At 39.7% G+C, this 26,485-nt stretch overlaps 1 protein-coding gene across 1 annotated transcript; it reads right to left on the reverse strand.

The window, feature by feature from the left end:
* Positions 1-388: 388 nt before the first annotated feature.
* Positions 389-23,812, reverse strand: mapkapk2a (MAPK activated protein kinase 2a). Its single transcript, XM_061069592.1, has 10 exons — positions 23,006-23,812; positions 10,703-10,842; positions 5,398-5,462; positions 5,119-5,198; positions 4,851-4,977; positions 4,555-4,630; positions 4,349-4,473; positions 3,300-3,385; positions 3,097-3,177; positions 389-2,208 (listed from the first exon to the last, which is right to left on the reverse strand). Exons 1-10 carry the CDS (start codon positions 23,240-23,242, stop codon positions 2,059-2,061), a joined length of 1,167 nt encoding a protein of 388 aa, XP_060925575.1. The 5' UTR covers positions 23,243-23,812; the 3' UTR covers positions 389-2,058.
* Between the last annotated feature and the right edge of the window lie 2,673 nt (positions 23,813-26,485).

Genomic DNA, 26,485 nt, shown 5'->3' on the forward strand with positions numbered 1-26,485 from the left:
GATTTCCCCACTACTTTCTTTAACATTAGGGCATTTTACAAAAATAAATTCATATAAAAAGAGAATTATTGATGGATATTGATGAAAAAACAGAGAATGATATTTATGAGTGTGTGAAATTTGATGGTTTGATTTTAATGGGTGTTTTGGGCCTTGGGGGTGGTATGTGCTCTACAAAGTACCATTATAGATTTAAATCATTAATATTGACTGGTATAGAAAAAAGTTGTTTAAAAGTCACATTCTGCTTTGTGGGACTGAAGGCCTGTATAGCTTTCCTTTCTAATGTATAAAAAAAAAAAAAAAAAAAACATCCTCTCTACAGGTGCACATGTGTGCCTTGTCAAAGTAATTTCACATTCAGAAAAAGACGAGATGAGTCAGCAGGTTTGTGCTTTATATGTTTTTTTTAATCCAAAGCTGGAGCAGAAAGTACAGCATGTGGAGCAGAAAAGACTCAACGACGGGGGGACAGCGGGGGGGCAGACACATCTGTGATTCCACTACAAAAAAGTGTTGAGAGGGATAAAACCAAAACATACAAACAGATTTAAAAGAAAAGAAAAAAATAGGGAACCTTGTCCCAAACATTCAATGAACATTTTTACAGTGAGAGATTTGTAGGTGCGATGCGACACATAATGTGGATGTGATTCTACAAAGTGAAGTGATAACACTTGATCCCAAGTGAGCTGGGACACGTTCCTGCTTAACAGAACACAAAGGAGGAACCAACCATCACACCCTCTCTGGATGTGATGACAGTTTGCTGGTGGTGCGTCAGACTCTGCTCGGGGAAGAGGAACAGCTCTTAAGTACTTTCTGCTTCTTGTCCCTCCTCCAGGAAGTATGGAGGAGAAGTGTTGGAGAACAGCGGCATTGCACCCGATCCGTCCCACTGAGGCCCCTGACAGTTGAGCTGGTGTAACATACAGTTTACTCTGAATGACCAGTCTGAACCATGTACTCCCTAGAGGGCGCTACCGCTTACATAAAAACACACAAACTCTCCCTATTGTTGCTCGACACAACTGCAAACAGAAATCAACACTAACAAAAAAAAAGGCCCTGGCAGAGCTAACAAACACATCTGCATAGCGTTAACCTGAAATATAATCTGGCAATGTTATAAATTCTGAAGCGGAACATTTGGTAAAAGCCCGAACCAAATGGTAGGCAGGGGTTAAAAGTGATCTGCTGCTTTAGCAACACTCAGTAAGGCCTGTGCTAAAAATCCATGAAAAAATACAGTATCATTTGTCTCCTATGAGCTACATGCAGGAGAAAGACGAGTCAGGTTCTGCTCTTTAAACGCGCCCCTCCTTCTCTGCCCTACAACCATGTACCTGAAGAACAAGCGAACATTAAAAAAAGGAGAAAGGGACCACAAGTGAGGTGCTCTGTCTGAATGGCACATGGCCCTCGTGTGAGTGCATAGGCCTCTGCTCGACATCACAACGACAAACTGAACCTGACAGACACACCCAGTCCAAATCCAAAAAACGAGCAACGATATCCAGCCAATTCCAACAGTCAGGGACAGAGTCCTTACATTCTACTTGTCAGTTCAAAATACATCTGCTTACTCTGTAAAAGATAACTTCCCTTAACTTTTTGGGGATTTAGCCTTTTGATTTAACATTCACAGGTTTTGGGGGGCTAGAGCTAGAACATGACGGGGGGGCGAGAAGGAGAGCTACTGCTAATGCTAAGGCTACATGTCCCGTCCCAACGTTCCAGCCCCTTTGAGCACACAACCTGATAACTGGGAAAGGAGAGGAGAGAGCTTTCCCAAGTCTCCCTCTCCTCTCCTTTTCTAAAATTCATAATCTCTTCAGTGGTGCATAAACACAGACCAACACCCTCCTCTGTCGGGAGAGAGTGCTGGGTTTGTTAAAATGGTAGAGTAATGAAAACAAACACTCCTAAGAAAAAACATTAGAATTTGCCATGAAAAATAAAACACTGAGAAAATCCATGCAATGCAGATCACATGGCGACAACTTATTGCTTCCTTTTTACAACCTGTGTTTATATGTGCATGCATGCGTGCATCTTTCAGTGGCCAGCAGACTGTGGGTCCGCCATGGTGTTACAGGCTTTCTTCCTCCGTTTCGATAGCAGTGGATTGGTGGAGTCCTCGATGGTCTTGATCTTGATTTGCTCATAGTCAACCCTCATCGTTGCCAGGGCACTGGTCATTTCCTCCTGAAATATGAAGATGAGCTCATTAGGCAAATTGCTTAACCGGACCGAGTCTGCTATTTTCATGGTCTTTATTTGGTCTGAATGAGGCAATCAAGCAGCACAGGGTATGAAATTTCATTTGAAAAGGAAAAGTTCACCCAAAAATGAAAAACCACAAATTATAAACCCACCACTTTTCCATTGGAGGGATGGGTGAAGTGTTTGTATCCACAAAACCACTTCACCCTCCCCTCCATAGACATAGTGGTAAGTAGATAATGAGTGCATTTTCATTTTTGGGTGAACTATCCCTTTAAGACAGAAAATGACTGGGTACAGAATGCAGGAGGCAGGATATGACATAAAATCTGCTGTGGAAATATCATGTTTTTCTTAACAGCACTTTTTCGGCTCTTATCGCCAAAACCTCTTGAATCTCGTTGTCTCTTCATCTATGTCCTTATCTGTATGACATTCTATTTCATCCAGATTTATTTAAATTTGTTGTGGTTTTTTTCGGTTGTGTGTCAGAAGTGTTAGAGATGTCATCAATCATAATATTAATATTTTATATATTATATTAACTTTAAAGAGACCCAAGGAGGCTTTACATGTGTCAATAGGGACAGAAAGAATAGTAAAGAAAGTCAACACGCCCACTCGCTCGCTGTGAATGTTCTGGATATTATCCTGCTGTATTCTCACATAGGCTCACTCAGACATTACACTCTAGGGCCGACATTTGTGTTCAAGCCCCTCTTGAAAATGTCTGGAGCCATGTCCATGTCTGAGGGCAGCTTTAGTAAGCTAATTGTATGTATCTTTCAAATGTAATTGGCTTACAATTATACAATTAAAATTACTACTAAATAAATAAATTAGACAAATAAAGATAAGCGGACACCTCACCTTGACATCCTCCCATGTGTCCTTCTCCTCCTTTAGTACACGGCTGGTGTGAAGAGGGGTCTGGGGAACCTCCATTGATTGCTTCAGGAAGACACAAATAAAATAAAAATCTTTATTCACCGAGGGGACATCAGCCTGAAAACCTGAGTTGAAATTATGAATGAAAGTGATCTGGAAATATACAAGAGAGCTCATGTTCTTACATTGATCCATGGGTGATTCATGAACTCTGTGATGGTCATCCTTTGGGTTGGCTCAGTCTTTAGGAGGGTCCTAATCAGTTGTTTAGCTGCAAGCATAATTATTGTTCACAAAATTAAGTAAAAGAAAAGCTTGACTACAGCAACTATTAAATAAATAGTACTCATTAAACTGAATCCATGGCTCTGTGCTGTGATAAACTGGACTATAATTAACTCTGACAAGGAGGTTATGTTTCCGCAGGTCATGTGGATGACATCACTGAAGCAGTATGGAGGCATTTAAACTGTAAACTGAACTGTAAACTGTACTTAAACTATTGTTCAGTCAAAAAAAATCAGATAGATTAACCCTCACAATCTAAAATGAAATTGAGAAATCCTACTGTGTGCAAAAAAGCAAGTGTATACAGTGAAGATGAGGATTGTGTGGGTAATTGAGTAGTAAGTATGGTCTTTTGTTTTAACCCCACAAACACCATACACCCCTGAGATGGAGGAAGATATTGAGCAGCTGTCGTACAAATCTTCATTAGCTTCTCTCTTTTTTTTTTTTTTTTTTTTAAAACAAATCTTTACAAAAGGAAATAAGCCATCACTTTCGATTGTAGTGAATTGGACTGACAGCAGCGAATAAGAGTCAGTTTCTATTTCTTGGTAAGAGTCAGTGTTAAGAGCTGCTTGTATCTCACATTCCATAAGACATTTTATAAAGACTGCCTCTAGAAGCTTGTGAAATGCTACTATTGTGTTGACGTGTTATTTCTGACGTAAATTCAAGTATCTTAATGTAGGAGAAAAAGGATGAGGGCGCCAAAACTGTGTCCTGAATTTTCACATGACTTTATCACTTAAAGTGCAAGTTATTACTTTTTTCTCTAAACGAAAGAATCCATCTTTTATTTTGGTTTTTAATCAGACTCAGGAAAAAAAGGTTAAGACTCAGTTTGCGATATTAAAGCTCAATAACTCCAGTCTGGAGTTCCTATACACACAAATAGACGATATACACCTGGCGACTTGCACTGCACAGTTCACGTGTATATCCTTACCTTCTTCTGATACATCACACCATTCAGGGTTGGGAAACTCATACTGGCCCATCCTGATCCTCTTCTTCATCCCAGGAGAGATGGCGAGACCGTGGTTAGAATAAAAAGGAGGGTACCCACACAACCTGGTGAGGGTTAAACACGACAGTATTAGTTACTGCATTCAGTAAAGAATGTGCTGAAGAGATGAGAGATTTACTACTTACAAGATATACATGATAACGCCCAACGACCACATGTCACATGACTTGTCGTATTTCTCTGGGCCAAGAACCTCCGGAGCTGCAAATACAAAGGGAGGGATGATGGGAGAGAGAAGAGAAAAGTATTAGTCTTCCTTTTTTGACTGTGAAGAGAGGCAAACTACTACGGACAATGGGAAAGCAGTCAAGAGACTTTTTAGCAAATCTAACTGTATTAAACTGCAAATTTTGGTGTAAAGGGGAATTAATAAGCAAGGAGTAGTAAGAATATTAGTTTAAATTTAGAAATCAGTTCTTACCAACATAGTAGGGTGTGTAGCAGGGAGTCGCTAAAGAGTTGTGTGAGGTGGTTTCCTTGGCAAAGCCGAAGTCCGTGAGTTTGAGCAGGGCACTGGGCCTCTTCGTTGAATACAGTAAATTCTCAGGCTGCAGGGAACATTCGGAAAATTAAGAGTAAGACTATAGTTATAGCAGCTAAGGAAGTCTTCCACAGCTCACTTTACTTTCTCAACAAAAAGCAAGAGAACTTCTTATTAACGTGTGATAATGAAAAGTTAGGATACAAACCTTAACGTCTCTGTGTGCAATGTTGATTGCATGCAGAAACATAATGGCCTCGCCAATATTCTTCATGATATCAGATGCCTCTGAAGTAAAGAGACAAGAAAACTTCTAGGTCAAACATACCAGCAAATGTGCGCATCACCCGTAAGGTCATGGACCTTACAAGTTGATCTTTATATTCAGCTGGTTCAAAAACTGCCAGTTGTGTGTTATGTAATCACATGATAAAATCGGGCAGTATTGTAAGAAATGCTCACTGACTAAGTCAACGTAGCATGTTACCTCTCTCTGTGAAGGCCTGGTCTCCTCGGTCCTGGATCCGACTAAAAAGTTCACCACCATCCATGCTGGAAGAGAGTCAGGATGTGAGATTTTCAGGAGATTAACTCTTCATTTATCTTATTTCTCAAGCTCAGGTCTATATAACATGAATGCGTGCATTTACACTCTGTCATAATCATGTCTACACAGGTCATTTTTTATATGATCTTGAATGATCAGTGCACAAGGAAGTTTAACAGGTCTCAATAGGCCAATAACAGATCTTTGAAATGATATGTACGGACGCATATCCGGTCTACAAAGTTGTTTTCAGACATGACCTCTGGAGGATGTTCGCACAATTGGGTTCAGACTCTGGAGAAAGTTAGCAGCCTCTGACTTGGCCATTTGTGTGCTCACATGCAACCCCTCCGGAGAATGTCAGGAGATTATCTGGAGTTCAGTGCATTTCTGAAAGCAGCTCATTATTCATCTATATAGAGAGCTGGTCAAACACTTTGACGGCAGTGTGTTGCACTGACGGGAATCGAAACACAAAGGGGAAATTGACCTGAGCAGAATATTTTTCTGAGAAGTAAAATTATCAAAGAAAGGCTGTGGGTTAAAAAAAAAAAAACACCAGAAAACTATTATCTTTTGAGGCAGAATTACTGAATGTAATGATGCATGTCTAGCAAAATTGTGCCTCAGCTGTATGAAACACAACCCAGTTGTTTTGAAGTACAAAGGATGCAGTTTCTTTTCTCTCTTACTCTGACTGATTTGCTGATGTGGTCTGTGGCTTGACCAGCGATTGTCTGTAAAGATTGTCAGTCACCAAGCTCACGGTTATATAAGAGATGAATCGTGGCTGTAGTTACCTGAAACGCTTCACTTCTCTTTTCAGAGGCCTCTTCATTTCTTAACTAAAGAATGTGAAACACCTTTAAGTATCTCCAACCACATCCAGTTTTCCTGGATTCAACTCCTCTTTACTGGATGAGTGGTTCTTAGGAAACAGACCAGGACAGCAAGCTGCAGGTTATTTAAAACTACACAGTCATCTGACGAGTAATCTCAACATCAACATCACTGGACAGTAGCAATGGCCAGAAGACATTAAGACAAACCAGAAGAATCTCAGTCATGGACATTTAATGGTTTAAGACTTGACCATACAGGTCCCTTTTGATGCTGCATAAACCTTATTCTATTCGTCAATTCACCAAAATGTTGTTGATTATACAAAAGAAACCACAACTGTTAAAATCTCAAACCTTGAGGTTTTATGGCCAATTTATACAACATCTATGTCCATTTCCCACCTTTATTATATTATATTTAATTAGACGTACTGAGTAACACAGGAGTCACTGGGAATATTGCTCAGTATCCCCCTGATCCACTAAAAACATGAATTTACTTAAATGTGAGTAACAGACACGTCCATGACTAAGAGTTACAGAATAAAGTAAAGTAAGCATAAAAAGTTATTAAGCACGGTCCAATACAAAGATAATGGTTGTGAGCCTGAATTCAACTATACGTATGAGAAAATCTCACTCAGCTTATACTTGATGTTAAGTTTCATTTGCAACGTTTTGCCCAGTATGACTGTGTGAGTTTCAGTTCGAATCACCAATGCGAATTTATGTGTCTCTGTGTGAGAGTGTAAAGCTGCATGATAAGATTCTTCATACTTGCGTGTGTTAACGGGAGGCAGAGCCCGCAGTCTTGGAGCCGTGAGGCGGCTCTTCTTAACCACAGCACACAATTCTCATAACTAATCATTCACTTTTTGTATACGGAGAAACAGAAAGCAGCTTGATGCATCGTATTCTGATATTAAACTTATTTTAACTAACAATGCAACAAGCACAGGAGTTCAGGATTTCACCCATCTTGACTGTCGGAGAAAAGTAAAAAGATTTTTACACTTAATTCAATTTCATACTATCTTGTAACTGTGAGACTGCTGGCAAACTGCCCAGCTCCCCTACCGTGGCTTGATGGTTGTTCTCATGTGGTCAAACGTTAAGTTAAGCTTGTGGTTTCTCACCCCACCCATGAAAGCGCCTCCACAAGTCATATGAATCATCAACAGAATAGATACTCAATGAATTGGTGAGAATGGAAATAATAGGAGCGCATATCTCACACCATCACAGCAGAAACACTGAAAAACCCTTAGACATTTGTAATCTTTCTTTCACAACCTGCTTACAGTGTTGGAACACCTTGGCAGCAGGGATGATAAGATGTACTTTTGCAAAATATTGAACAAAGGTTAAAAAAAAAAAACCATTCATTTTAGGAAATGCATGCTGCATAAAAGTTGACATTTGCTGTAATGTTAAGAAGGTGCAGTTTCAACTGTCACTTCCAGCACTTTGTATTTGGTAGCTTACTGATTCTGCAGCAGGGCTCCTGAATCGTCTTGTTCACTGGTCAGACTGGTGCCACCAACTTTCATTATCATTTTTTGTCAGTATTAACCATCAATCTTGTATGTTTATGGACAGTTGCCTTATTTTACAATTTTGTATTGATGTTAAAAATTGACTTGCAACTTGATATTTGCTCAATATAAATTTAATCATGGTTTCTCTGATGCATTTTGTTGACCCGGTTGCAGGTTTAGAGTTGCCTGCAGTGGACGGACAACAGTGGTTACTATACAAGTAGTATAACACTGTTATGTAGCAAACACAGGTACTGCTTTAGCCAACCTACCTGCCTGCACCTGTAATCTAAATGCAGTCTGCTATCTTATCATCTGCGCTGAAGTCGTGATCTCTCATTAGCTGTCCCTCTCCTCTACCTGGCCTCTTTTTAAAATAATGGGCTATAGACCGCTCCATCTTTGAAATACAACTGAAATGCTAAGAGGATAATTTTTTTTATCATTTCATCATCTGCGTGGCATGTTCAAGATCAGCTGATGGATGCGCACAGGGACTGTGGGTGGGAAGGGACCGAGAGAGCCAGTGAAGGAAAAGAGTTCTACTTCTTACCTCATTGGCTCACACAGTGCTTATGCTGCAAAGGCACCAAACAGACTGCACATCATACACTCACACTAATGCAACAAAGTGAAATTTTAACTTGGACACTCCCAAAAAACGCAAACTACGGGCATTAGTCAGTGCATTAGTCACAACTAACTCTTGTTGACTTATGTATAGTTAATAGTCATGATTTATATTTCAAATGTGTTTCCCTTCACTGAAAAAAAAACAAATATGTTTGTTCATCTCTGAACAGCTTGACTTTTTCAACTAAATTAAATGCTCAGGTTTATCACAATAGCCGCATGTGCAAATGCAGCACATGATCTGAGACATCTAACCCAAGTGAAGTTAAGTTTGTTTGATAGTGGAAAAAATGGTCAGTGGTTCTTAATCCTTTTATTAGTCAGGGTGTGTGTTTTGAGTGTAACATGCAATAAACCAGTTCTGTTCCATTTAAAACCAGGTGAACTGGTTGCACATCAGAGGTAAGAGTGAGAGAGAGTAAGTTAGTGAGAACACTTACTCTGCAGATTGAATGGTTTCACATTCCACACTAACAGATCGTGTGTGAATATGTGTTGTGCGTCTGCTTATGTAGGCGCATTATAAAAGATAAAGCTAAATTGATTAAGCACCCTTAATAACAGTCCTATAATGAAGCTCTAAATCCGGTTAGAAAATGTTATCACTTTCCACATCAGTATCAATAACTACTAAGTTCATAGTTGTTGATGCTGTTGATGTGGTTCAGTCCTTATCCCCCTTTTGTTTAGTGCTGTATCTTTGTATTGTTCACCAAATTTATTTCCACTATAAGTGAATGACTGCAGGGAAAATCTAAGCCATATTCCCAAATGCTCAGTAACCTAAACATTCTGGCAATTTTCAGAGTTGGCATCAAACAGAGCTTAAGCCAAAAGTCCACTTTCCATGAAAGACCATTCAGCACTTTGCCAGCTCCAAGAAACTATTAGCGTTTACTACAGCGATCAAGTGAAATGAAGCAGCTACATACCTGGGAACAGATAAATCTACACTGGTCTCAAATATGGTGTTACACTTGGCAGCTGTGCAAAGTTTTGCATAGTAATCCTGACTGGTAGGTACCAGCCGTGTGATTAGCACCGGGCTTCGGTACCCAACCAACCACGGCTGCTCAGATTGGTACGAGTGCAATTGCTTTTTTATAACATTGACGCATGGCTCCGCAGTTTCTACGGACTTTATCAGACTAACCTATTAGTATAAAGTCTGTAGAAGTCGATATGTGAACACAGCAGGGCATCCCCCACTAGATTCACCATGAGCGAGTGGGGGAAAAAACTGAAAAAAAAGAAAACGATGTGTCATACACGTAAAAGACACCTACAAAGATGTCAGGAGAGCTTGCGGTGATAAGAGCTGAAGACGGGGTCGGGGTGCTGTGAATAAAATCACGTGATATACAGTGCGCAGCGGAAATACTTCCTGCCTCTGTCTGCTCAACCTCTTGCTTAAATAACGCTAAGGATTTCTTGCCGTTGTGACGGCGTCTGTGCAGAGATCCTCCTGCTTTGTTGTGCATGTGTGTAAGGCAGACTCTGCGTAAACCCCGGAGCCAATTCCCTGGACTTTACCCAGAGGTGATGTCTGAAAACAGCTTTAGTGGCCTCTTACACAACATGGGTTAAATCCTAAACAGCCTCATCAGACTGACCCAATTTCTGTAGTGTAGAAGGAGGTGAATATTAGGTTTTCGGGTTGACCTAGTGTGACATTCTTGGAAACCTTTTAGTTTCGTCAGAAGAACTACTATTCATTTCTTGCTGAGTCCATGTTCTCAAGGAAATGAGTCACCGGCGGCAGCAGTTTTGCGATGCGAGTGTATTGGACACTACCTCTGCTTTACAATGTTAACCACAAACCTAATGAAGGCACGTGTGACAAGATGTGGGTTTGGTGCTTTGAAGTGTTGCGAAATGGAAATAGAAAAGGCATGGGAACTATATTGGGCTCATTTAAAAGAAATGGGTAATTTTCTACTCAGGTCATACAAAACAGATTAACAATAATTAACTTGGCTAAGAACAAAGCTTGTCATAACCAGTATCACACCAGCACTTAAAGACTTGAGCTTCATCATTCATCAGCATCACCATTTGTAACCAAGCAAACTACAAACATATCTGATTTCACTGTAACAACCAACATCTTGGGAAGAATACTTTTTGTCAGGAGTATATAGTTAGATGAAGTCATGATGGTTAATTTTAGTCTCAAACTCCCAATGACGAACATTTTAGTGTTTGTGTGTGTCACTAAGATTATGCACTCACCATTCCATCACAATAAGCAGACACTTCCTGCTCTGATAGAGGTTCTCGAAGACGTCAATGATACGCACGATGTTTGAACAAGGCGACGCCCTCCAGTGGAGTTCCACTTCCCTACGGGCCTTGGCACAATCCTGTAGCATCTGGACAGAAGAACAGAAGCATGGATGGTGAGGCTGATTAATATCAAAGACAGATATTAATTTGTAATTAATACAAATTAGCATTACTCTTTAACTATTAATTTCCTTCCCACAATAAACATCTTATACTAGGGAATGGAAAACCAAGTGGTGATGCCACTAGTACATCAAAAGTCAACATCAAGTCAGAAGTGCAGTGCTGCCATCAGCTGGCGGAATGGTGAAAATATTTTTCTTGTTCTTGTTTTTCTAGTTTGGTGTGAATGTGGCACCCTCTGTGTGAGACACTACATCAATGCACCAAGCACCATTTGTTTGTCATCATATATTCATTGACGCGTCATTTTTACTCTTCTCCAACATTTATATTTTAGCCCCCACCCGACCTACACCAGAAAGTCGACACTGAAGGTCAGATGTAGAGAAATGTTTCCTTTTAAAATTGAGAAACACAGTTGTTGAATTTTGAATTTAGGTTTGGAGCCTGTATCAGGCTAATACAATCATCCTTAACTGAACAGGAGTTGATGTTGATGATTATACAGCAGTACCTTAAAATTACATAAGAATTTAACTGAATTTAGAAACAAGTTATTTTTCTTAATAATGTTACAAGGTAAAAAGAAAGGGTTTCAACTACACACAACAGTGTTTCCTACTTTTAAGAAATATAATTGCTTCAAGTATGTTGTGAAGTTGTGATAATTTAATGTTAATTTCTGTAAGCACCTCTGGTTGTTTATAGATATTTAATTATACTTTATAGAATACAGTCCCACATGTAAATCTAAAAATATCCTTGTCAGTCAGTGGAAAGAATTTGGCCTTGTAGCTTTAACAATGAGCTATCGTCTGTCCATCTCATGGTGTATTACATTCCAACCCTACCCACGGTCACAACATAACAGTGAGCAACAAGAGCTTGGAGATTCACAGCACTCACTCTGCTGTGGCCTGGCACGATTTACACATTTACATACACAGACTGCTTGGTAACTTGAGCCGTGATAAACTGTTAAACCACAGGTCAGTATTTAGACTCCTATCCTACCCACTTTATTTTGGTGGCATTACTTACTTATCATAAGTGCATTAGTGATAAAAGTAACTTTTATGAGGGGGGTGGATGGTAGAGGGCGAATGGCACAGTGAGGACAGGGAAAGCTGAGTCTGAACATTTCAAAAAGTGAAATGTTCCCTTGACCACAAATCTCCACCAAATTGGAAATTGTTGTGGATTTCTCTATCTCACAGACCCGACTCAATCCATTGTATGATGAGGTTTTCTTTTAAATCAGTAAAAAGAACTCCAGCCAGTACACACTTCTACTGGCAAAATGCCTTGACCCATCTTAGCTGAAACAAGAAGAAGTTTTCCTTTGTGTATTCATGTACACATTTATGAAACCAGTTTTTGTGTTGTAGTAACAATATGACACATGGACATTTAGTATTGGAATTTCATCAAAATGAAATGACACCAACAGACATTTTAAAAAAAGGTAAAAGTACTGACTAATCACTGCTTAGTTCAAAATGTACAGGTGACATAAGGATATAGTTCTGTGCCGTGATTGCTAATTAAGCCAACTTGTTGTAAGTGAAGATAGTAGTGGAATCTGCTGCCTGTGCTCTGTTTAACCAGTCTAGCTGGTTCTTTCATCCCATCCTGGTTAATATCCCAGAACACCAGCCAAGAGCCGCAAACTCCTGAGCTATGAGGCGAGCAATCCACCGTCTGTGATGCCAGCATGAGCAACATAAAAGGTTACTTTCAGGTACATGTTAATTACAACATTTTAAGACTCTCTCCGCATCTGTTTTGCATTCAAGGCTTCTGAATGCTTTATGGATATGATTATATTTGGTTTGCAGAGTTCAATGCAGACAGCTCTGTGATTGTGCAGCTGATTTTCTTTCTTTGGTGCCATGTGTTCAAGTGTCATACAGGATGACAGCTACTAAGTGCAGACAGTCTTTTTACTGGAATGAGCCACCGAGGTATACATACATACTGCTTTACTGGGATATATTCAATGAGGTAACTATAATATTGGCTATTGAATCAATGTGCTGGCATATTACAAAATGTATTAATTATTTTTCTGAAGGAGGGGAGTCTCAGGAGTGACTGACTGACCAATAAAAAAGTGAGCACCTTTGTTACCACAGAGAGCTGGAATGGCCTAGAGTTGTATTACTCTGCTTTATCTCATCACTGATCGCAGAGCACAGTTCAACCACCCTTAAGGACAGAGCAAACAAGGGTGGGTCCTCCTGCGTCACAGCAGAGTGAAAAAGATCCAAAACAGACACATGAACTTGGGGTCACTCGAGGCATTGGACAGAACTGATGTAGTGTCATCATGGAATCCTGGGACACTTTCACCCACTACTGCCGAGAGCCAAACTTCTGTGGCCATTTAAAAAATAGAATGAAGTTTGTCATTTTAAATAAATTGAATGAAACAAAGGTAGAAAACCCACTACTGTAAAAGTGATTACTTATATTACATTACATTACATGTCATTTAGCTGACGCTTTTGTCCAAAGCGACTTAAATTTTTAGTACACTCAACATGTATGAGGGGCCATTTAGGGGTTCAGTATCTTGCCAAGGACACTTCGGCATGCAGATGGGGGAGAGTGGGGATTGAACCGGCAACCTTCTGGAGAACGCCCACTCTACCCCCTAGGCCACACCGCTAGTATAATAATACTAATGCAACATTAATACAGAGATTACTGAAATTATTAGTTAAAAAAGTTAAAACACTGAAAACATCAGTGTTTTCTGCATATTAAACAAAATATAGGCTGAAAGCTGCTCCGTCTAGTAAACTATTGACAAACAGTAACTGTGTGACTGATTTTGATTAGATCTTCTAACCCAGTGTCATAGATGGACCAAACTATGTTTTAGACATATTAACATTTCTTTCTGAAGTATACGAGTATCATGCAAATGCTCCAAAAAAAGGAACCAGTTCAACCATTCTGGATACACAAGACTCGTATGCATCGAAAGAAAAAGGCTGTTATGGTCCCTGTATTCATTTTAAAAATAATTGACCCTTTCAATTGCTACCTGAATGCCTGGCTGTCTTCATACCAACTGCAACGTCTAAATTGACATCACTAAATAATAAGTTACAGCATGAGAGGGTTTAGATTTACTTTGTTATGCACAGGGCAGCAAATGTAATGATATTACTTTTAAAACTGATGTCTGTGACTGCTCTGATATCCGAGTGTTAAAGAGGAACTAACAGGCTGACATACGTGCACACATGTGCTGGAAACAAGAATCATGCACCCAAAATAATATTAGCACACCTAAATATAGCAGCCTGCCCTCCAGAAACAAAGACTTCACACCCTCTTTTTAACGCAATTATAAACACACATGAGATCGCACCCCCATCACCTCTCTGCTGGGGCTTGTGTGACTGCATAGCCCCCATCTGCTGCTGGCCCTTTGAGGCTAAACAGTGAAGCTTATGGAGAATGAGGGAGACGAGGGGGGCAGATGTGCACACAATACACTTCCTCTAGCAAACACAAAGGCTCCCAATCCCAGGTCAGGACAGGGGAGGTGGGATGGGAGTAAGCTAATGGAGCACCCATCCTCCACCTGCCAATCGTGAGTCAAAAGAAATGCTGAAGGATCGATACAGAAAAATCTGAAAAAATGACAATCACAATGAGGATGATAAAGCACTGCAACTCTGTGCAGGAGAGAGATACGTTATGCTCAGCTTAGTCCTAAATCAGAAGAGCCATTCAAGCTGATAAGCAGGGTTAAACGACAATGTACCTCAAGAGATGTGTGTGTGAGTATGTGTGTGTGTGTGTGTGTGTGTGTGTGTGTGTGTGACACACTCAGTGAAGCAGCAAACATGTTTGTGTCAATAGGACATGATCTGATTAAAGACATCTGCTAGGCCTCACAGGATCAACACATATCTGTTTGTTTGTGTGCATTTATGTGTGTGTAGAGAGTATGATCTCAGGAAAGGCAAATTAAAGTAAACCTCCACCAAGGCCCAACAATCCCCTTAAATTCAATCAAAATACACCAATTCACACCCATATCAGTACCCTTTATGTGTATGTTTCTTTTAATCAAGTTCCATGAATTATTCCCTTGGATATGAAAAAGTCAAGAAGAAGAAAAACATTGTATCCTCGCAATGTTATAGACAGTGAATACAAACTCATGGATGCAGATCCTCTGAGCTAGAATAAATTAAATTGGATGAGATCGTCCCTGAGACACACTACATCATTACAACAGGTTCTGGGCTAATGTGTCCAGTAGTTTTTGCGCAATCCTGGTATCTTTGAAACAAACAAAACTATAACCTCCTTGGCAAAGGAAACTCGAAAAGCCTGTAACAGAAAAGTTGCTAGACAACCAGTTAACACTTCAGGAAGTTCCTCCCTAAGACACAGGTTGGCACATCGAGCTGGGAAGTTGTTTATCGATGACAATGTGGTAAATAATGCAGAAATGTGAAAAAAAAAAAAGCCAGCATCAAACAATCAACTGTCTAATAGTTGTAAGGAGTCAACGCTTCCTTTTAATGTTGTCGTGTCTTTTCCAACATGTTTGAAGTTTAAGACACAAAAAACTGCAAATTTAACCGATATGAAATAGATCAATGAGAACTTTAATAATCAATTTGGACATCACATTTTGGAAAGCATTGTTAGGAAATTGAGCTCAACTTTTTCCATGCTGACAGTTGGCTCATATATATTAGGGGAACAGAGCATTTAGTGCAGTGAATGAACTTACTATGGATAACAGAAAAAAAGAACTTCCTTTACGGTAAAAACCAGCTTCCTTATTAGGAAACTGGTCACGAGACCCATAGAGAAAAGAAATCACACACACACACACACACACACACACACACACACACACACACACACACACACACACACACACACACACACACACACACACACACACACACACACACACACACACACACACACACACACACACACACACACACACACACACACACACACACACACACACACACACACAGAGAGAAGAAATCATGTATTAAAGTTTTCTGTTAAAAGAAGTGTTTACGGTCATTCATAAACATGAGTTTCAGCATGACTGGGTGCTGCATCAGCTTGGAAATTACTCTGTACACAGATACACTGGGCGAGCTAGTTCTGGGTCTTTCTATAAACAACCACAACACCACATCCTTCCAAAGACACTTCCCTCAACACAGAAAGGGAGGCACCAGACAAAGACACGGTCAGTGTGGGGGCTCAAGCAAATCACATTATGTCAAAAGGAGCTTACAACACTAATATACATGTTTATCAAAAGAGCTTTTACTTCACATAATCTGGTTGTTTATGACAAATGTCAAACAAATACGTTCTCCATAATCTTAGAGGTGACAGATAGGATCTTATTACATTGAGTGGCCTGTGACAGTTTTGCCTGAATGTTGACAAACAATACAGTTTTAAATACCATAAGCTGTAATAGAGATCCCTTGACTGCCCACTGAGTTATTGACAGTCCAGTTTGTACCATCCCTAACCACTGCAACCAAAGGAGATTTAACAAAGAAATAGACAACAGACTTTGCCGTCTTAGGCCCCCACGTATACTGCAATATGTGAGGCTGTAACTACCTACCGTGTGACAGATGAAGAACTTTTACACAAACATGTGAACCTAACACGCTCATCTGTACACACAAATACCAAGCCACTACATTTGACTAGATTTTTGCGTACGGCAATCAGAGTCTGTAGGCCCAGTGACTATTGTCTGTCGACGGATTGGGCAACAGCTAATATGTTCCACTGTCGGTGTAGACAGCGGATACCCAAACCAAAACGGACTTCTGTTTGCCGTAAACGGTTTCCAGTCACTGCTTTCTTTTATACCTCAAGTACTTCTTTTAGGTATCACTATTAACAGCTCTCTGAATCTGAATACAGATAAATTAGAAAGTCTATAGCAGAAGCATTTCGGTCTATGTGTTATACCTCTTTTAATCTCCACACGGACTCTATACCTGCGGGCAGCCAAAGCCTGGTCAAATGTGATTAGTCAAACTGGAAACAGTAACCAAAAGGCTTACAGACCGAAAAATCTTGTCCCTCGCCTAAAAGATTCTGCCTATTCACAAGCAGAATCTGTTTATAGAGATTATAACCACACTATCAGTTTAAATGACATCACTCGTGCCACAGTGTTGCTGTTTCAAAAGGAAATTATACGTCAAGGGCCGTTTCAATTTGTAAAGCAAAATCTAGTTTTTGATTCAAATAAAAAATAGTTTAAAAAAGTCCGACCTTGAAGAAATTTGCCCAGTACAGAATACGATATCGGTAGCGAGGAGCATGGTTATCCATACAGAGAGTCCAATAGCCAAATATTCTAGAGCTGCAACTAACCATTCTTTTCATTACGATTAACCTGAGTTATTATCTTGATTGATTATTTTGTCTACAAAACTCAATATGGCTGCTTTAATTTTAAACAGAAGATATTCGTTAAAATATTCAGTTTAATGTTATACATGACAAAGAATACTTATTACAGATGCTACTCCGTAGAGAACCAACTCAGAGTGCCAACACAGAACCTCTTCCTTCCTTCCTCTCTCCCTCCCTCCTTTCCATTCTCTCATCATCTCATGATTGAAGAATGGGCCGAGCTCTTCCTCTGTATCTCTGTGTTAAACTTTAATCAGACAAACAGCGTGAAGGCAATATCAATGTATATTGTCTTTGGCGTCAGTGGTAAGACACACAACTTGAATATATAATTCAAGCAGAGTCTAGATTCTCCTGCTCTACAATAGCCCATGAAAAAAAATAACTGTCAAAAAAAACTAAACATTTCATTTGAACCGTTCAATGGTCCCAGTTCCTCTTTTCTCAGCCTTTGTGTGCATGTGTGTGCGTCGCTCACAAAAACTGATAAGCAAATGAACACTGTTCAAAAAAATTAAGGGAACACTTTAACATGTCACAGTATAACACTAAGTCAGTTAAACTTCAGGAATGTCAATCAGTCCATTTAGGAAGCACAAGTGATTATGAATCATTTTCACCTGCAACAGGTGCTTTGGAGAGGCCGGAGCAAGACAAAAAGGGAATGGTTTTCCATGTGGTGGCCACAGACAGCAGCTCTCTCTTTAACCTTCTTCACTGATTATTCTATAATAAAGTGATGTGCTAGTGTCCTTGTCACTACTGGTAGCATGAAGCTGTACCTGCAGCCATTACAGAAGGAGAGCTGGACCGGGTAGTAGAAGTCATCCCTGCAGCAGGACCGATGCCTGCTCCTTTGTGCGAGGAGGAGCAGGAGGAGCAATGCCAGAGCCCTACAAATGACCTCCAACAGGCTACACGTGTGCATGTTTCTGACCAAACTGAGGTTTGGTCAGAAACTTGTGCTCACAGCCCAGCACCGTGCAGCTCGATTGGCATGCACAAGAGAATGCCAGAATTGGCAGGTTTGCCACTGGCGCCCTGTTCTCTATGCAGATGAGAGCAGGTTGACACTAAGAACATGCGATAGGTATGAAAGAGGCTGGAGACGCCGTGTTGAGCGTTATGCTGCCTGTAACATCACACAGCACTGTTGGCAGTGGGTCAGTGATGGCCTGGGGAGGTATATCTTTGGAGGGTCGCACACACCCTTCATGTCATAGCCAACAGTACCTTGACTGCTGTTAGGTGCAGGGATGCAATTCTAGCGCCTGCAATTTTAAGAGTATATATATATACACACATACATACACACACACACTCACACACACATGCGTTGTACAGTCACAGTGAGGCAGAAGAACACATATTCAGATTGAAAAGTCTTTTGTTCATATTGAAAAAAGCTTTGCTGTTTTTCACGAGTTTGTCCTTCTCTGGTTAATAAAAAGAGTCAAGAACCACAACTTTCACCCAGGAGTAAAAATCTGTCTTTACACTTAAAAGAAATAATATTTATTATGATAATTATCAACTTATTTAAAAGAAAAGGCATCTCTATATAGTTTATGGCCAGCACCATCCAAAGTTTTAAAATCCTCCAGTGCTTTAATATACCTTCAAATAAATGGATATATTTGAACTTAATAAAATGTGTTTCTTCTTCTTATAAAGTTACAGTCCACACAAACTGTTGTTAACAATGCTATTTTCAGTCAGCTTGTGGCCATAACATTTTTGCTCCTGTTAAGCTGGTTTCTTTTGTGCATATAAATTTAGTAACTGTAAGATGATAGCTGCAGATGCCTCACACCCTTCAAGAGTGTCCGAGCAACAGGACACTTGAAGGTACGTAGCTTTGTCTAAGGCAAAAACCTCACTGCCTGTTGCAAGGTAGTAAAATATTAGTTTGTAGAACTTTCATTCTCTATACCTGTACCAGTCTCTCTCCCACAGACACTAACTTCTCCGGCATTATTAGCCTAAACGTTTATTCAAGAGACAAGTAAAAGTTTCACAAGTTGATGTCACCTTGGGACAAGCTGGCCGATTTCTAATCCTGCCATCTAATGCAACTCTATTAAAACAGAGACGGTGACATAGAGCTGACTCAACTGACGTCAGCGTCTAGAACAAAAAGTGCAACAGTTCAATAGTTCATTCAGTAAAGGTCTCCATCTGTTCGCTAACAGTCTGTTACAAGAGCATGAGAAGATAACAGTGAAGTTACAGCTTAGACTTTTTCCAGACCTTTTTAAGACCCGTTAAAATGCAATTTAGGACCTGTTACATGTTTACACTGACAAAGTGTAGAAAGAACACAGGAGTTGAGGGAAAACTTGAGTCCGAGACTGACTACAAATAATTAAGTAGCCTTTAGACTTTATAAAGTGAGGACATTTGGATGCGAGTCCTCACAACTTCAAAGGGCTGTCAGAGGATTAAGATATGGCTTTAGTTCAGGGTAAATTTAGGTTTGGGTTGGATTATGACATTTAGTATTAACTGCTAAGGTTAAGATTGTCTGCAGTACCCCTGCAACCCTTACAGTACCCGTCGATCCATGAGTTGCAGGAGTTTTACCAGAGTTGCAGGAGTTATTAAAATGAACATTATTAGTGCAGAGCAAATGCTGACAGGCATTTGCTCGTGGTATGTTACAGCAGCTTCTTGTTTTTGTGACTCATACCTTTATATGCTTAGTCCCGGATTAGTTCCCCAATTTCCTTACTTGCATGAGGAACAGTGAGCATTAAGGTTGTTATTTTTCAACAGAATTCAACAGAGCACTTAATCTGGTGTTCTCCAGCCGGATCTCATTTAACTTTCAGTTATCCATGTTGGATGAAAGTAACACTAATAGAAACAATGTGAACTCATTAGATCTAGACGTAGCTATTTTTTGGGGATAAAGCACCTTGTTATAGCCTACACACCAGCTGAGTGGGTCCAGATAAAATTCTGACCATGCGGTTTATAAAAGTGGCCATTGGTTGATTTGTTTTTGTATTTTAGCAACAGCGTTATTGTTATTTATTTGAATAGATATATACAAAAATTGTATTTAAGAAATAATAACATTTTCATTCAATCATAGGCTTTTAGACTTAAGAAAGGACTTGCAGAAACCCTGAGTGTACAGGGAGCAATCACCTCATAATCACATAGAGCCCTTTCAATCACAGATATGCATATAAAAAAAGCCCTGACATAATGGGTTTCATTTGTCCAGAGGTTAAAATGCTGAAATATTCAGAACACATTGTTATGTGCACTTCAACCAAATGTCCAGTAACTCCTGTAGTTTTCCTACTGCTTCCCTCTCATGATGGAATTTGTGTTTTAAATGAACCAATGTCTTATTTGTCTGTACATGCTTTACAAAATGCTATTTATTTTTCAATGTTGGTGGTTTTTCTGTGAGGCTTGGGCAGTAATAAGAAGTTACTTACTCAATAAAACTGCGCACAAGATTCTTTATTATCTATTTTACTGTATTTTATTAGTGACATTTATTAGTTATTACAATCCATTTGGCTTGTGCAGCGTCAAGAGCAAAATACCATGGTATTATACTATTAGTATTAGTTTAACACATTCATAAAATCTTTACACAACAATCCCCTTCATGATGACAAAAACGTAATCAGACTAGCGTAATACATGGCTTACAGGGTCATGTTTCTGTCACCTATGTGTGGATTTGAAACTTCTTTGAAAAGTTTATTGAAAAAATGTCTTATTGTCAATGAGTTTACAAGGATTTTCCACATTGTCAAAGTGGTGCCAAACTAAGATAAACTGCTTAACAAGTGTGTCTTCCCGTAGGTTGTGACGCAACGTGGTGTATTCACTTTGTGGTTGCAATAATCACTTTATAACCCAGCCCTGATTTTTTAAATAATTTTTCCAGTATGTTGTCTGAGTTGCACTAATATGAAAACCTGTTTTACAGAATATAACTCTGGAAAAGGTGCTTGAAGTCATTTAGAAATGGTATCTCCACGGTATATCTTGCAAGGAGCATGAACTCCTATGTATGGCAAATAACATTTGTAGTCTCTAGGCCGCGGCTAGAAAAAAAAAATACACAGCTATTGTCTCCAGTAATAATTTAAAAACAACCTAAATTAGATTATTGAACTCCATTAAAAGCGGAACCAGCCTCAAATATCCAGTATCAGTCGTACTTAATTCTTTTTGTCTCAATATGAATAAGGAGAAACCACTTTATTCTATATGAGGAAATACTAACAGAACTCTTGCTAATATCCAAATCAACAAACTTGTGGTTGGTGTTATTTATAAAATAAAGTTAATCATGATTAACACTAAAGGCAGACAGTTCCACACCAGCATGACACACAAAAAGCATATCATCATAACAAAGAAACTTTATCTGTTGATTACCTCCTGTTATCAATCAGTCAACAAATGTGACAAAGTAGTGAAGAATGTCAAGCAGATTCAGACTTCACGGTTTCTGTTCAAACTGGGTTGGTGGTCTCACCAACTTTGTGTGTTAGACCAAAATGTAATGGGTATTCATTTTAGGTCATGGCCTACTGCCTCTTTTGACCTACTCTATTTAATATTTATTCGTTGTCCATTGATTATCAGCCGGGCCGACTATTGATTCCAATGCAACATTTTACGATTCATACGATTTTTTTCCATGATTGCTCATAAATTATAATAGTTTAAAAATGCTGCTTTGGCTGTGAAGCTGCTGCCTGTCCCTGGCTGAGGACACCGCTCAGTTGATTGATTGGTTGCACATCATGAGTAATAGCCTATCAATGCTGAAGACTACTGTGTAAACAGATGAGCCAGAGGAACACATTTGCACAATAGAGCAGCTACAGTCATCAAGTGAAACTGTGTATTGAAGGTAAGGCAACAGAAATGGCTGAAGTTGGGAAAAATATCACAATCCTCTATGTTTCAAAAAACATCAATATTCCATGGTGATGTTAATAAATGTTATAACAATTATTGTAAATAAAAGGACATATCATGGTTATTAGACGTACGAAGGTTGGTGATGAATCAACTGGAGGACATGTTCTGTGTTGTTATTGAAGTGTATTACATTATACACAGATGTTTGTTATTTGTTGATATTAATGGGTTCAACAAGATAATGTAAACATCTAGACAACATGGCGGGTGTGTCTATAGACTTTGTGTGGTGTTGTGGGTACTTTCATTTTTACTGCAAATGTAAATATACGTCTTCCAAATATCAATTATTGGTCTTTTTGACAAGTAATAATCTACGTCAGCATCACCCCTATAAAAACTGTATTGGTTGACACTTCCTCTATCTATTTTATTAGGTATGTCTCATTGACAAAACTACATCATTATTTAAATTTAACAAGGAAGTAACAAGTGCTGAACAAATGACTGAAGTAAACGTGAGGCAATTGATACAGTAAAATAGTGCAGGTACATTGTTATTGCACTGACTTGTGTGTTTACACCTCAGAAAGGGTCAAAGCTGACTTGAGAAAGTCTGGAAAGGCCCACTGACATAACATGTGGTGACGTCGGCTGAGCCCCACACCTCCGGGGTCCTCTTCTCTTCCGGGACACTCAGATTAACTAGTTAAGCTTCACTTGTGTGCTGGGTTAACAACCTTGACCCGGTTTATTTATCGAAAACAAACCTACCTTCAGCGCATATTTGTCTCCAGTCTTCTTCTGGAAGATTTCAAGCACCTTTCCATTGATGCCCAGCCCCAGCACCTGGCTGGTCACCTTGTACTCGTCTGTGATGGCGTTCTTCTTGATCTGTAAGTTGGGTCTGACGTTGTAGGGCAGGAACTGGCCGGTGGGGTTCTGCTGCCCGGCCGGGTTCTGCTGCCCCGGGTTGGGGAACAGCGGCTGGTTCTGTGCGTTGGACAGCATGCTCCTGGTCCGGGCTGAGAGATGAACAACAGCCGCCTCTCGACAGCACTCCTCAGCCCCGGTCCTCTCCTCGAACTAGCACCGGGTCCTGTGGTTGGGGTGGGCCGGTCTCCGGCGATCTATTCTCAGTGAAGCTTCCGGGCCCGAGGGGTTCCCGACACTAGTTTGGACGTTACAGGTTAACAAAGTCACTTAGCCGCTAAAATGCTATGCTAGCTAGCTGCTAGCATGCTAGCTCGATCCTATTCTTGACCTATGATTCTCGGCTAACAACTCGGCTATCGGTTAGCTTATCCATCTCCGGTGGTGTCCGCCGTCCACCGGTTCCTCAAACAGCACTTCGGGAACTTTTACAGAGACGGCCCACACACCGGCTCCGGGACGGACTGGCTCACTTTACACACAGGAGCCGAACAGCGACGCTACGAGACGAGAGGAAACATTCGACAGACGACAGACGAGACGAGGGAAAAAGTCCCGAGGAGCAGCCGCACAAACTCACTTCGGTCCCCGAGCGAGCGACAGACACCCAGCCGGAGCAGGTTTTACTGCTGACGTCATGCCCGGGGCTTTTTCTGCGCTTAAAGGAGAAGTGCGAGGTGAGAGAGAACCGGAAACACAACATGACACAGATCCGATCTGATCCGCAGCCACACGGTTATACACCTGCTATGAAGTGAGCAGAGCTGGAGCTGCTGGGGGTCATTACTCAGTGGACAGGAGCACTCATTGTTTAATATTCTTATTGTTTTATGGGTATTTTTTTTTTTTTAATCAGCAAGAGTATTGGTATAAAAACGTATAATAAAGTGTCTTAAGAAGCAATAAGAAACTGTGATGGGGCCTTCTGGTTATTTTAAACAGAAATCATATGTTATAACCAGCAGATTAATTCATATCTTTAAATATGAGTTATTATTTGTTAAAGTACTTAAAAAGCTTCGTCTCAAGCAGCGGCAAGAGAAAATATGTTACGTTTACACGTAAATGTAGCAAAAATATATTATTAATCCAATATTGTATTAAATAGTATAACACACATATAATTTTGTTCTACATTAATATCAGTATGATAATAATAAACTTTATTTGTACAGCACATTTAAATAAAAGTACAGTTAAAACCGCTTGACATGGTTGAGACAGGTTTAAAAATTATTTAGTACACGATGAAACAATGTGTTTCTATTCTAAGAAGCTATTTGTCACTGACTCTGCAAATCTCAGATTGTCGGGGAGGGAGTTCAGAGCTGAGTAGACCTGACTGTAAAAACTTGCGAGCTAGGACTTGTAGGAGCAGCCAGCAGGGCCCTGCCAGAGGCTGTCACATTAAATACTTTTACTTTGGAGACCATCAAGTTTTCAGTGCAGATGGAGTATTTGTATCCATTGCAGCTTTAGCACCTTTAACTTAGTAAAGGATCTGGATATTTTCTCCACCACTGTCTCACCCCTCAGGTCTTAGAGAGGTGAAATTCAACTCCCCACACTGGGGACTCAAGGTGGACAGATTAACCATGTCCGCTGATCTGAAGAGACCCACTTGCAATGTTTTGATTGTAAAAGGGAGAGAGGTTTAAAAATAGACCCAGCTGTCTCTGACCAGTCCCATATAGGTTACCTCAAGGTTGGCGGGCTCTGATGTTTTTCTGTTTGTGTTTCCTAATTTAAACAGATTAAAAATTATTTTATTCAATAGTTTTTTAGGTTATTCTTCACTTTTGCGATTTTAATGCGGATTTGTTTATTTACTGGACGAGAATGAGTCTAAAACCAGTCAGTAGCCTACACAGTTAGTGTATGAGTGCATATACTACATATACTATATGCAGAAATACCCAAGACTTGACCTCAGTGTCCAAGGTAGCTATGATCCTGACCATGTTTTTATTAAATCTAAATCTATGCTCAAGTATTGATTTGATAGTGGAAAAGCCAGCCATTTAACTTGGATGTTTACATCACTTAATATCAGATAAAATATTTAATGGAGAGCAACATTAGGTTAAGTTATGCACAAATTTCATGGATCAGAATCTGAGTAAACAGCTATAAAGTTGTGATAGTTGATAAATACCCTTATTGCGAGAACACACCAATTTTCTGAATGTTTATCTTAAAACATGGCTTTGTATGAGGGATATAGGTTTAATATATAGATAAAGGCTAACATATGGTTTGGTTATAGTAATCTATTTTTTTTTTTACCTATCCATTATAATCTAAACTTATTTTATATCAGTAAACCTCTCTGATTTCCTTCAGCTTTCCTTTCTACCCGTAACATGAATGCAGTACCTCTAGTAACCACTAGATAGCAGACCAGTTTAATTTTTATAGGAACCTATTCTGTGCCTGGAGTTGTTTTTAAAACCGAAATGAGGCAGACGAGTTTGTTTTGTCACACAGTGTGAATCACATAATCACAAAATATACTTTAAATACTTTTACTTTAAATATAGTAGCTCACTGTGTTATTCTTAACTGTTTCTCATACATTGATCTGAAATTGAATTGTCCTGCTACAAACACCTCATTCTCAATCAATATGGTGACACTTTAGGAAACTCCCTTCACCCTGTGGGACGCCTGCTGCTAAAACTTTATATGTCGACAGTGTTGAGAGTTCACTGCTGAATTGCTTCAGTATGCAGGGTAATAACACGGTTGTGTAGGTCAAGTTGTTGGCAGCCGAAACTGAAGAAAATGTGAAAAATGTCTGCAAACCACATTTTCCAACTATGCATATGCTTTGGTTTCTTTTATTGTCTGCAAGGCAATGCACCGAGCTAAAAAGCTGTTCATTTTTATAAAATAGTCCTTGATCACATAGGGCTTCTCAAAGGGCTCGAGATCAGCTACAGCAACGCAACATTTAATCATGAACGACACGGTTAAGAGAAACGTTAAATGCAAACACGTGAATGTTAATAGAATTGACAGTACAGGCAAAATAAATACATGTGCTGACATTGTCACAGGCCGTCCTGTATTCCTACAGCACATACTGGTCTTGTGTAATGCAGTGTATAAATAGGTTGGAGGGGCCAAGTCTCAACTCGTCAACTGAACTTGCACCTATGGGAACATACTTCACTCTGTTCACATGCTTCGTCTTTACTGCTAGGGTTTCTGAAACACCAGCAAACAAGACATGGTATCGGGGGAAAAGCTTTCATAATATAATATGATGTATACATTTTAGAAGGGGCATAAAGGCCACATGAGGGATTCACTGTGTCT

Source organism: Limanda limanda, chromosome 4, assembly GCF_963576545.1.
Source record: "Limanda limanda chromosome 4, fLimLim1.1, whole genome shotgun sequence".
Lineage (NCBI taxonomy): Eukaryota > Metazoa > Chordata > Actinopteri > Pleuronectiformes > Pleuronectidae > Limanda > Limanda limanda.